This window comes from Myotis daubentonii, chromosome 2 (genome assembly GCF_963259705.1).
Source record: "Myotis daubentonii chromosome 2, mMyoDau2.1, whole genome shotgun sequence".
Classification (NCBI taxonomy): Eukaryota; Metazoa; Chordata; class Mammalia; order Chiroptera; family Vespertilionidae; genus Myotis; species Myotis daubentonii.
Window position 1 is genome coordinate 65674329 of NC_081841.1, and position 13375 is coordinate 65687703.

Consider the following 13375-nt stretch of genomic DNA (forward strand, 5'->3'; position numbering starts at 1 on the left):
TTCAGTTATGGAATTTTATGTCATTTTATGTTATATAATATATGATAATCAATTTAAATGAAGTATTATCTCATTACTATTCCTTTATTGGATTCCTTATAAAGGTTTTTAATTTGTTTTGAGCTAAGCCTTTAGATACTTGCTCTAAGAGTAGACAAAAACGTGAGGCTCATAGATCAATATAGAATTTCTAGACATACAGTACAACTTTCATACATGTTTCTTTAACTTGGGACATTTTCATCTTTTAAATTTTTTTTATCATCCAAAGGACAGTCAGGCCCAGAAATCTTTCACATACTCTTTGAGACCTCAAGAGTATATAATTCCAGTACACATACTTCTAGTACTATTCCAGAACATAAAGTATGAAAACCATCCAGTCTTTTATTTAAGCTGAATACTGATATCAAATCCTGACTAAATAAAGATAACACTAAAAAAGGAAACTACAGACCAGTTTCATTTAAATGTTCAAAATAAAATTAAACAACATATTAAGTGTAACGTCCCATGATCAAATGAGGTTCATCACAAGAATATAGGGCAGTTCAATATTATGTGCTTTATTGATACATTTGTTTCATCACTTTAATAGATCGGAGGAAGGAAAATACTGCCTGGTTAATTGTCAAGGCAGTGTAAATTCTACCTTCATTTTGATTTAGAAAAAACACAAAAAAACATAACCCAACTCTTAGGTTACTTTGGATAATTAGAGGAGTGAAGCATCTTTCAAAGACTAGCATATTTAATGTGTCAGTAGGGGGTAAAACAGGTCAGAGATGCTTTATCTCACTAGAGAGAATTCATCACCAGTTTGAAGTAAAACAATAATATGGATTTGATAGTATCTTTTTAACATTAAATGTTCACAAACACACATTCACACCTCAACACAAATACCAATAAATTAAAGATATTAGCTACTGTAAGACAAGGAGAAGGTTTGTACGCATAAGAATTGAAAAAGTACCTGGGAAAAATTAAGTCAATATAGAAAAAAATATTAATGTAAGCAGTGAGAATTCCATGAAGTAACAGAATGTAAAATTAATGAACAAAAAACAGTAACTTTCATATAAGCAGGTAATAGCCAGTTGGAAGATATGGGGACAAATGTCCATTTATTACAGCAACAGAAAGACAAAATGCCTCAGAATAAATGTAACAAGAAATGTTACAATGGTGATCTTGAGTGAGGCTATCTTATAAGAGAAACTTAACAATTTTATCTTTTTCAAAACTTTTATCAAGGAAAACTTTAAAATACTCCTAATGGATAACAAAACTGTACTTGGAACAACTGGAAAGACATCCCAAGTTCTTGGGTCAGGATAACTCAATTTCTCCAGACTAATTTAATGCTTACCTAATTATAAAAATCAGTGCTTTTCCCCACAAGATAGAGAAATTGATTCTAAAGTAAATTTTGGTGGGAAGGAGAAGAGGGCAGGGTGTTTGCTCAAGATAGCTAAGAAAACCCTATAAAAGTATAACAAGTAGTGGAGTTGGGGTGGGGGCATTGATTTGCCTTATTTGATAGGAAAACATTGTATTTCTCTAATCAAAGCAGTGAAGTAGTGAGGCATTAATAGAACAATGAAGTAAAATAGAGTGGAAAGTACATGATGAAGGTGGCAGGTATCATAGGTGAAAAGTTAGGTCTTTTTTTCAGAAGACTAGATAAACATTTGAAAAAGATAAAATTGTACTTTTACCTCACACACAACATCCCTACTTGAGGTCACCATTGTTTTGTTCTCCTTAAATTAGTTTTGCCTGTTGTAGAACTTGATTTAAATAGAGTCATACAGTATGTGTAGGTTGGTGTCTGGCTTTTTTTACTTTCATACAATCTGTGAGAGTTATCTATGTTGGATGTATTGGTATCTCATTAATTTGTTACTGATTAATAGTCCATGATACCACACTCTGTTATACATTTGGTTTCTTTCTAGGGTTTGGCTATTGTGAATAAAGATAAAATAAACATTCTTGTGTGAGTCCTTTTTAACTTAGTTCCTGTGTCTTTATTTCTTATGGATAAATACTAAGTATGAAATTGCTGTTGTCTATTTTGAATTTTTTAAGAGCCTGCTAAATTGTTTCTTAAAATATTTGTACCTTTTTACATGAAAGTACTAGTTGTACCACATTCTCACCAACACTTGGTTGTGTCACTCTTTAATTTTAGCCATTCCCATGGGTATGCAGGTATAGTTTTAGTTTATATTTGCCTAATAACTAATGATATTCAGTGTTATTTTGTGTTTATGGCCATTGCTTTATCTTTTGTTGACTTTCCCCCCGATTCTTATTTTTATTTTTTTCCATATAAAAACACATTTTTTATCAATTGTGAATAGCAGTGATTATCACTTTATCACAATATCTTCAACCAGATAAAGCAACCCAATATACAAATGAGCAAAGCATGAAAAGATAATTCACTGAAGAAATACAAATGGCTAATAAACATAAAGAGTTCAACCTCACTCTTAATTGAAGAACCAATTTTTAAAATTGAGTTTATCTTTTATTACCAAACTAGGGGCCCGGTGCACAAAATTCGTGCACTGGGTCGGGGGGGGGGGGTGTCCCTCAGCCCAGCCTGCCCCCTCTCACATACTGGAAGCCCTCAGGCGCTGACCCCCATCACCCTCGAATCGCAGGATCGGCTCCTTGCCCAGGCCTGACGCCTCTGACAGAGGCGTCAGGCCTGGGCAGGGGACCCTCATTTCCCCCCATCACTGGTTCTGCCCCCAGCCCAGGCCTGATGCCTCGGCCAGAGGCGTAGACCCCCATCACCCTCCGATCGCCTGATCAGCCCCTTGCCCAGGCCCGACGCCTCCGCCAGAGGTGTCAGGCTTGGACAGGGGACCCCCATCTCCTCCCGATCACTGGCTCTGACCCCCGCCCAGGCCTGAGGCCTCTGGCCCAGGAATCATGCCTGGGCAGGGGACCCCCATCTCCCTCTGATCGCTTCCTCCACCCCCCGCCCAAGCCTGACGCCTCTGACCCAGGCATCAGGCCTGGGCAAGGGGACCATCATATACCCCCAATCCCCGGCTCAGCCCCCCTCCCAGGCCTGATGCCTCGGCCAGAGGAGTTGACCCTCATCACCCTCCGATCACCAATCACCGGATCGGCCCCTTGACCAGGCCTGAGGCCTCCGGCAGAGGTGTCAGGCCTGGGCAGGGGACCCCCAGCTCCCTGCGGTTGCAGGCTCCGCCCCTGCCCAGGCCTAACGCCTCTGGCCAAGGTGTCCGGCCCGGGCAGTGGGGACCCGCAGCGGCAGCGGCACCGCGATCGTGGACTTCGCTTTAGGCCCAGGCAAGGGACCCCTAGCTCCCGGGACTGCCAGCTTTGACCGTGTCCAGCTCCCATCGCTGGCTCCACCCCTACTTCCTGCTATCACTGGCCAGGGTGGAAAAGGCGCCTGATTCTCCGATCATGGCTGGGGGGCAGGGCAAAGGCGGCCCTAGGGCCGCCTTTGCCCTGCCCCCCAGCTCTTAGCTCCCCCCTGGGTTTCTGATCACTGTCAGTAGCAGGGGGCTTCTTCCTGCTTTCCATTTCGCCTCCCTGCATTGTGCCTACATATGCAAATTAACCGCCATCTTGTTGGCAGTTAATTTGCATATAGCCCTGATTAGCCGATGAAAAGGGTAGCGTCGTACGCCAATTACCATTTTTCTCTTTTATTAGTGTAGATTGTAGGAGTTCTTCATATATTCTGGATATGTCCTTTGGCACTTATGTGTTCTGTAAATATTTTCTCCCAAGTTGATGAACTTAAGTTTTTAATTTTAGTTTTGAATTTTGTTTAATTTAAAAATTACTTTCAACTTTTCTTTTATGGTTATTACTGTTTCCTAAGAAATCTTTATTTATGTTAAGTTACAAAGATTTTCTCCTGTGTTTTCTTCCAAAAGCCTTATAGTTTCAGCTTTTCCTTTTAGTTCTATGATCTATCCTGAAGTAATTTTTCAAAATGTTTTTACTGATTTTTAAAGAGAGAAGAATGGAGAGGGAGAGAGAAACATTGATGTGAGAATGGAACATCGAGTAGCTCCCTCCTGCACACCCCTTACTGGGGATTGAGCCCCAAACTGGGGAATGTGTCCTGACCAGAATTGAACTGGCAATCTGTAAGTGCACAGGATGACACTCAGACAACTGAGCCACTGAATTAATTTTTATGAAGTAAGAAATGAGTTCATTCCCCCCCCCCCCTTCCCATAAAGATATCCAGTTGTTGAAGTGCCATTTACTGAAAACACCTTTTCTCCCTGCTGAATTGCATTGGCATCTTTGTCAGAAATCAGTTAACTAGAAAGATGTGGGTCTATTTCTAGACTATTCTGTTCTGTTGATCTGTCTATTCTAATGCCAGTATAACACTGTTTTATTAATGTAGTCAGGCTTTTTCATTCTTGGCACTATTGATTTTTGGGGCCAGATAATTCTTTGTTGTGAGGAGTTATTCTGTGTATTATAGAATGTTTAGCAGCACTTTGTCCTTTACCCACTATTTGCCAATAGCATTCCCTCTTCCCCTCAATAGTTAGTAACAACCAAAAATGTCTCTAGACATTGCCAGATGTCTACCAAAGGGTGAAAATCAACCTTGGTTGGGAAATGCTGGAATACATCTGTAAAAGTCTAAAGTAAGGTAGTGTAAGTTTTCTAGTTTTATTTTCTTCCCCAATTTCAGGTTCTTATATTTCCATCTAAATTACAGAATCAGTTTGTCAATTTCTTTTTTTTTTAAATAAATAAGCTAACTTAAATTTTGAGTGGGACTGTGTTGAAGCTATAGAAATATTTGAAGAGAATATTTTAACAAGAATGAGGCTTTTAACCATGAATTTCAGTATTGAATTTTTTTGTTGATTCTTCAGAATTTTCTACCTAAATAATTGTCATCAGTGACTACCCTTCTTTTAATCCTGATTTTGGTAATTTGTGTTTTCTCTTTTTTTCCCTTCAATTCCTCTATGGATTTACAAACTTTACTACTTTTATCGAATAACTGATTTTATGGCTTGTTAACTTTCTCTATTACTAATTGCCTATTTCATTGATTTCTTATTTCCTTCTTCCTTTTTAATTCTTAAACATTTATATTTTTCTCTTAAGTACTTCTTGAGCTATATCCTATAAATTTTGATATTTTCATTTTTTTTTCTATTTGAAGTATTTTTAATTTCCACTGTTATTTTCCCTTTGATTTATGGATTATTGAGAAGCCATTTTCAAATTTTGAAGGTTATGTAGATGTTTGTTTTTATTTTTACTGGTTTCTAATTTAATTCCATTATGGTCTGAAGACCACACTCTTTAAGATTTAGGGTCATTTTGTTTCTTTGTTTTTTGGTTTTCTTGTTTTGTCTATATATTGAGATCTGTTTTATGTTTTGGCAAATGGTGGTAGGTCTTGGTGAATGTTACATGTACACTGAAAAGAAAGTGTATTCTGTAGTTGAGTACATTATTTTAGAAATGTCAATTATGTCAGGCAGATGACAGTATTGTTCAGATTTATATCCTTAGTGATTTTTTTCTTTTGTTGATATTAAATACTGAAAGACAGGTGTTAAAATTTCAGCTATGGTTGTCAATTTATCTCTTAAGTGTTTTTTTCTTAAATGTCAATTTGTTCATATACTTTAAAGCTGTATGACTGGGTACATACACATTTACAGTGATACCTTTTTGATATTTGACTTTTATGAGTATAAAATATTTTTAAATATACCATATCTTGAAATATATTTTCTCTTGTGTTAATATAGCTATTCCAACTTTTTAAAGATTGTTTGTATAGTGTATCTCTCTATGTTACTTTTGTAGACTTCAGATAGTCCATTGACATTTATTGTCAATATTGATATAGTTGGATTTAGATGTGCCATTTTGATTCTTGTTTTGTTGTTGTTGGGAGTATTTTTTGTTTTGTTTTGTTGTTGTTGTTGGTTTTCTTCCTCTGCCTTCTTTTGGGTTAATCAAGTATTTTATAGCAGCAATTCTCAAAGTTTGATTTGGGGGCTCCTGGGACATCTGTGACCCTGAAAGTATCAAAACTGTTACATAAGTAATACTAGGGTGTTATTTTCCCTTTTCTCATAAGTGCACAATATAACTTTCCAGAGGCCACATGATATGTGATATTACAACAGATCGAATCCAGTTGTTTCAAGCCCAAATATTAATTTGTAAAAAATGTAAAATTTTCACACTTTTATTTTTTGAAGAGTATAATTATTTTGTCTTGAAAATATTATTTATGTGCCCTAGCTGGTTTAGCTCAGTGGATAGAGCGTTGCCCTGTGGACTGAAGAGTCCTGGGTTCGATTCCGGACAAGGCATGTACTTCGGTTGCAGGCTCGATCCCTGGCCCTGGTCAGGACATGTGTGAACACAGCTAATTGATGTGTCTCTCTCTCATCAGTGTTTCTCTCTTTCTCTGTTTTTCTCTCTCCCTTCTATTCTCTCTCAAAATCAGTGGAAAATATCCTCAGCTGAGGATTAACAACAACAAAAATAAATATATATATTATTTATGTTGCCCGTGCAGGAGGCAGCCGATCGATATTTCTATCTCTCTATCCCTCTGCCTCTCTAAAAACTCAATGAAAACATATTTTTAAAAGTATTATTTATGTTAACATAATTTATTATTGTCACTTTAAAATTTCAGTATGTTAAATATTGACAGATACAGCCCATGTAAAGAAAAGTTCTTGGGTTCTTCATTGATTTTGGAAGTGTTAAAAGGGTTTATGAAACCAAAAAGTTGGGAATCACTGTATTATAATATTTAATTTTGGTTTCCTCTGTTGACATTTTAGAAAGCTGTTTGCATTACTATTTTTGATATTCACTCTAGGCTAGGGATTATAAATTGCATCTTAAATTTATCACAGTCTATTAATAAAATTAGTACTTTACCACATGATATCTACACTAATAAAAGAGAAAAATGGTAATTGGTGTACGACGCTACCCTTTTCATTGGCTAATCAGGGCTATATGCAGATTAACTGCCAACTAAGATTGGCAGTTAACTGCCAACTAAGATTGGCAGTTAACTGCCAACAAGATGGCGGTTAATTTCCATATGTAGGCACAATGCAGGGAGGCGAAAGGGAAAGCAGGAAGAAGCCCCCTGCCACTGACAGTGATCGGATACCCAGGGGGGAGCTAAGAGCTGGGGGGCAGGGCCAAGGCGGCCCTGGGGCCGCCTTGGCCCTGCCCCCCAGCCATGATCGGAGAATCAGGCGCCTTTTCCGCCCTGGCCAGTGATAGCAGGAAGTAGGGGTGGAGCCAGTGATGGGAGCTGGGCACGGTCGAAGCTGGCAGTCCCGGGAGCTAGGGGTCCCTTGCCTGGGCCTAAAGCGGAGCCCACGATTGCGGGGCCGCTGCCACTGCAGGTCCCCGCTGCCCGGACGCCTAGGTCAGAGGCGTTAGGCCTGAGCAGGGGCGGAGCCTGCAACCGCGGGGAGCTGGGGGTCCCCTGCCCAGGCCTGATGCCTGGGCCAGAGGCATCAGGCCTGGGTGGGGGGCGGAGCCGGGGAGCTGGGGGGATATGATGGTCCCCTTGCCCAGGCCTGATGCCTGGGTCAGAGGCGTCAGGCTTGGGCGGGGGGTGGAGGAAGCGATCAGAGGGAGATGGGGGTCCCCTGCCCAGGCATGATTCCTGGGCCAGAGGCCTCAGGCCTGGGCGGGGGTCAGAGCCAGTGATCGGGAGGAGATGGGGGTCCCCTGTCCAAGCCTGACACCTCTGGCGGAGGCGTCAGGCCTGGGCAAGGGGCTGATTAGGTGATCGGAGGGTGATGGGGGTCTACGCCTCTGGCCGAGGCATCAGGCCTGGGCAAGGGGCAGAGCCAGCAATCGGAGGGGTCTGGGGGTCCCCTGCCCAGGCCTGATGCCTGGGCCAGAGGCATCAGGCCTGGGCTGGGGGCGGAACCAGTGATGGGGGGAAATGAGGGTCCCCTGCCCAGGCCTGACGCCTCTATCAGAGGCGTCAGGCCTGGGCAAGGGGCCGATCCTGCGATTGGAGGGTGATGGGGGTCAACGCCTGAGGGCTCCCGATATGTGAGAGGGGGCAGGCTGGGCTGAGGGACACACACCCCCCCCCCCCAGTGCACGAATTTCGTGCACCAGGCCCCTAGTAAATTATATAAGCCTTGCAGTAACATTCTTCTTTCTCCTGTCTTTGTGCTATTGTTTTTTATATATTTTCATGTATGTTTGTGTACATAATGCAAAAACATAATTTTAAAATATAGCCACATATATGTAGATATGTATACGTATATGTATATGTATGTGTATACATACACACACACACACATTTACCGTTTCTCATGATCTTTCTTTATTCCTTTTCTGTAAATCCCTGTTATCACCTGGTTGAATTTTCCTTTAGCCTAGAGAGCTAAGTATAGGTCTGGTAGCAATATATCTGTTTTTAACTGAAATTAATTTATCTTCATTTTTAAAGGGTAATTTTACTGGATATGGAATCCAGGTAGTTTTTCCTCTGGTTTAGTTCCATCATTATTGTTTTCTAAAACAGTAGTTTTAGAGGTTTTACATTTATTATCTGCAGTAAAGTTAGTCCAAAAAAGTTGTTTTGTCATTAATGTTAGCGAGAACTCTAAATTTATGATCAGTTGCCTCCTGCACACCCCCATACTGGGGATGTGACCGCAACCAAGGTACATGCCCTTGACTGGATTCGAACCTGGGACTCTTCAATCTGCAGGCCGATGGTCTATCCACTGAGCCAAACCAGTTAGGGCTTCACTCCCAATTTTCATTGTTTCACCTTAGTTCTCTCTCCATATATGCCATGTCTTTGTTGTCACTGCCATCATTTTGGATTGGGCTATTCTTGGATTTCTTTAACATTTTTGTTTATTTTTCTTTCTTTATTCCCTTAATTCCCCAGATTTCTCTCCCTACTACTTCTCTAGTCAAACAGCATTTATTGATTAAGCATATACATGTGAAACGCTGACCAGTATATTTATCAGATAAACTATTTTCATTCTGCACTTAATACTTGAGAAAATTCATTGGCTCCCAGTTTTACCACAACACATTTAAATTAGTTGGGCTGACATTAAAGGTTCTCCATTATGTCCCAGGGGCCTACGTTTCCTATTATGTTTTTCATCTGCCTTTTATATCAAACACTTCTTTTCTCTCATTTCTTTTTCAATATGCATTCCACTTATTCTAGTCTGTGATCTTTTTATATGATTTTGCTCTTTTTTTCTAGCTATATCCCATCAAAGCCTAATACCTAAAAAACTCTTTAGGTGCACTGTCATTGAATTTAAAAGTTTGTTTGTTTCTTTGTTTGTTTGTTTTTACAAACACTGTGCAGTGTAGTGAATGCCTTCGATTCATTTCTAAAGTAGACATGTTAATTCCTTACCTCACCAACCAGACAGTAAATTTTTGGTGATAGAGGTTATACTATTCACTACAGTACTAAGTATAATGGCTCCACCTCAATGAATAGTCATGCACTCAACATTACGTATTTTGTGTACTAAATTCTTTAGGAAGGACACAAAGGTATGACCTCAGCCAGTGGACCTACATGCAAACCTATCTATCTATCTATATATACATACATATATATATATATATATATATATATATACACACACACACACACACACACACACACATACACATACACATACACATACACATACATATACATATATACTAGAGGCCCGGTATACATATACATATACATGTACATGTACATGTACATATATATATATATATATATATATATATATATATATATATATATATATACTAGAGGCCCGGTGCACAAAAATTTGTGCACTTGGGGGAGGGAAGGGGGGTCCCTCAGACTGGCCTGTGCCCTCTCGCAGTCTGGGACCCTCGGGAGATAACGACCTGCTGGCTTAGGCCTGCTTCCGGGTGGCAGAGGGCAGGCCCAATCCCTAGGTGCAGCCCCTGGTCGGGATCAGAGCAGGGCTTATTGGGGAGTTGGGGCGCCGCCCCCGTCATGCACAGAGCAGGGCGGATTGGGAGGTTGCGGTGCCACCCTCAGTCACGCTCAGGGTAGGGCCGATTGGGGGATTGAGGCACCGCCCCTGTCACACTCAAGGCAGGGTTGATGGGGAGATTGCGGCATCACCCCCGTCACGCACAGAGCAGGGCGAATCAGGGGGTTGGGGCGCTGCCCCCCTGTCACTCAAGGAGCAGGGCCCATCATGGGGGTTGGGGCTCCATACCCTGTCATGCACAGAGCAGGGTCGATCAGAGAGTTGGGGAGCTCCTCCCTCTCACGCACAGAGCAGGGCCCATCAGGGGGTTGGGGCGCTGCCCCCCTGTCACTCAAGGAGCAGGGCCCATCATGGGGGTTGGGGCTCCATACCCTGTCATGCACAGAGCAGGGTCGATCAGAGAGTTGGGGAGCTCCTCCCTCTCACGCACAGAGCAGGGCCCATCAGGGGGTTGGGAAGCTCCCCCCTGTCACACACAGAGCAGGGCCGATCAGGGGGTTGAAGCTCCCACCTGTCACTCACAGAGCAGGGTCGATCAAGGAGTTGGGGAGCTCCCCCCTCTCACGCACAGAGCAGGGCCTATCAGGGGGTTGGGGCGCCGCCACTCTCACATTCAGGACAGGGCTGATGGGGAGGTTATGGCTCTACCCCATCACACACAGAGCAGGGCCCGTGGGGCGGGGGGTTGCGGCGCTGCACCCTGTCACACACAGAGCAGGTCCGATCAGGGGTTTGGGGCGCCTTCCCCTTTCACGAAAAGAGCAGGGCAGATAGGGAGGTTGTGGCCCCGCCCCCTGTCACACACAGAGCCGCAGGGCAATAAGGGAGTTTGGGCGCTGCCCCCTGTCACGCTGATCCCAGTGCCGGGAGGCCTCGCGGCTCCGCTGATCCCGGTGCTGGGAGGCATATTACCATTTTACCATATAGGATAGAGGCCTGGTGCATGGGTGGGGGCTGGCTGGTTTGCTCTGAAGGGTGTCCCGGATTAGGTGGGGGTCCCCACTGGGGTGCCTGGCCAGCCTGGATGAGGGGATGATGGCTGTTTGCAGCTGGTCACACATCCTTCAGGGTGGGGGTCCCCACTGGGGTGCCTGGCCAGTCTGGGTCAGGGGCTGAGGGCTGTTTTCAGGCTCGGACTGAAGCTCCCAACTGCTCCTTTTTTTCTTTTTTTCTTTTTTTCTGTTTTTCTTTTTTATTCTGAGCCAGCTTTAGTTCTGAGGCTCCAGCTCTTAGGCCTCCGCTCCTGAAAGCAGGTTTCTGGTTTGTTTAAGTTCTACAATCGAAACTCTGTATCAAGTCCAGGTCTGAGATCCTGACTAGCTGAAAGCTGGTTTCTTGGGTTTTGTTTAGCTTCTATTTTTGTAACAATGTTTCAAACTGCAAGCTCAGAGCCCGGCAAGGCAGGCGGGGAACGTTGGAGTCCTCCGTCACTGAAGCAAGCAAGCCTCATGTTAGCTTCAAGCTGCCTCGTTGCCGGCCGCCATCTTGACTGGCAGTTAATTTGCATATCGCCCTGATCAGCCAATGGGAAGGGTAGCGGATGTACAGCTAATTACCATGTTTCTCTTCTATTAGATAGGATATAAAAGCCTAAGTGACTGTACTCCTGGTAGCTATGAGGCACACTGACCATCAGGGGTCACATGCTCAACGCACAGGCATGGAAACATGGAACAGACTGATGAATCTCAGAGGGAAAGGGGAAGTAGGGAGGGGGGGGGAAGAGATTAACCAAAGATCTTATATTCATCGTAGAGGCCTGGTGCACGGATTCATACACCAGGGGGTCCTTTGGCCTGGCCTGTGGTGATCGAGCCTAAACTGGCACTTCGACATCCCCCAAGGGGTCCCGGATTGCAAGAGGGTCCAGGCCAGGCCGAGGAACCCCACCGGTGCATGAATCTGTGCACCAGGCCTCTAGTAATAGTATAAAATATCCTATCTAATAAAAGAGAAACATGGTAATTGGCGTACGACCGCTACCCTTCCCATTGGCTAATCAGGGCGATATGCAAATTAACTGCCAGCCAAGATGGCGGCTGGCAGCCAGGCAGCTTGAAACTAATATGAGGCTTGCTTGCTTCAGTGACGGAGGACTCCAACGTTCCCCGCTTGCCGCTGCAGGCCTCTGAGCTTGCAGTTTGAAACATAGTTACAAAAATAGAAGCTAAACAAAACCCAGAAACCAGCTTTCAGCTAGTCGGGATCTCAGACCTGGACTTGATACAGAGTTTTGATTGTAGAACCTAAACAAACCAGACACCTGCTTTCAGGAGCGGAGGCCTAAGAGCTGGAGCCTCAGAACTAAAGCTGGCTCAGAATAAAAAAGGAAAAAAAAAAAAGGAGCAGTTGGGAGCTTCAGTCCGAGCCTGAAAACAGACCTCAGCCCCTCACCCAGAATGGCCAGGCACCCCAGTGGGGACCCCCACCCTGAAGGGTGTGTGACCAGCTGCAAACAGCCATCATCCCCTCACCCAGGCTGGCCAGGCACCCCAGTGGGGACCCCCACCTGATCCGGGACACCCTTCAGAGCAAACCAGCCAGCCCCCACCCATGCACCAGGCCTCTATTCTATAAAGTAAAAGGGTAATATGCCTCCTAGCACCGGGATCAGCGGAACCGCGAGGTCTCCCGGCACTGGGATCAGCATGACAGGGGGCAGCGCCCAAACCCCCTGATTGCCCTGCGGCTCTGTGTGTGACAGGGGGCGGGGCCACAACCTCCCTATTGGCCCTGCTCTGTTCCTGACAGGGGAAGGCGCCCCAACCCCCTGATCAGCCCTGCTCTGTGCCTGATAGGGGGGAGCTCCCCAACCTCCTGATCGCCCTGCGGCTCTGTGTGTGACAGGGTGCGGTGCCCCAACCCCCCCACCCCACGGGCCCTGCACTGTGTGTGACGGGGTAGAGCCATAACCTCCCCATCGGCCCTGCCCTGAGTGTGACAGTGGTGGCGCCCCAACCCCCTGATCGGCCCTGCTCTGTGCGTGACACGGCGGAGCTCCCCAAACCCCTGATGGGCCCTGCTCTGTGCGTGACGGGGTGGTGCCGCAACCTCCCCATCGACCCTGTCTTGAGTGTGACAGCAGGCGGTGCCCCAACCCCCCCAATCGGCCCTATCCTGAGCGTGACTGAGGGTGGCATCGCAACCTCCCAAGCCCCCCTGCTCTGTGCATGACAGGGGGCGGTGCCCCAACTCCCCAAACGGCCCTGCTCTGAGCCCGACCAGGGGCTGCACCTAGGGATTAGGCCTGCCCTCTGTCACCCGGGAGCAGGCCTAAGCCAGCAGGTCGTTATCTCCCGAGGGGTCCCAGA

At 44.7% G+C, this 13375-nt stretch overlaps 1 protein-coding gene across 6 annotated transcripts in view; it reads left to right on the forward strand.

The window, feature by feature from the left end:
• CAND1 (cullin associated and neddylation dissociated 1) overlaps positions 1-13375 on the forward strand; it is a 61389-nt gene that overhangs the window by 17111 nt on the left and 30903 nt on the right. The window contains exon 1 of one of the 6 annotated variants that reach the window (XM_059683533.1): positions 4183-4206. The exons of the other annotated variants lie outside the window; for them this stretch is intronic. Within the exon in view, the coding sequence (XP_059539516.1) occupies positions 4202-4206 (5 nt within the window). The 5' untranslated portion in view covers positions 4183-4201. Of the gene's footprint in view, positions 1-4182; positions 4207-13375 lie in introns of those variants that run through there. 6 annotated transcript variants of the gene reach the window in all.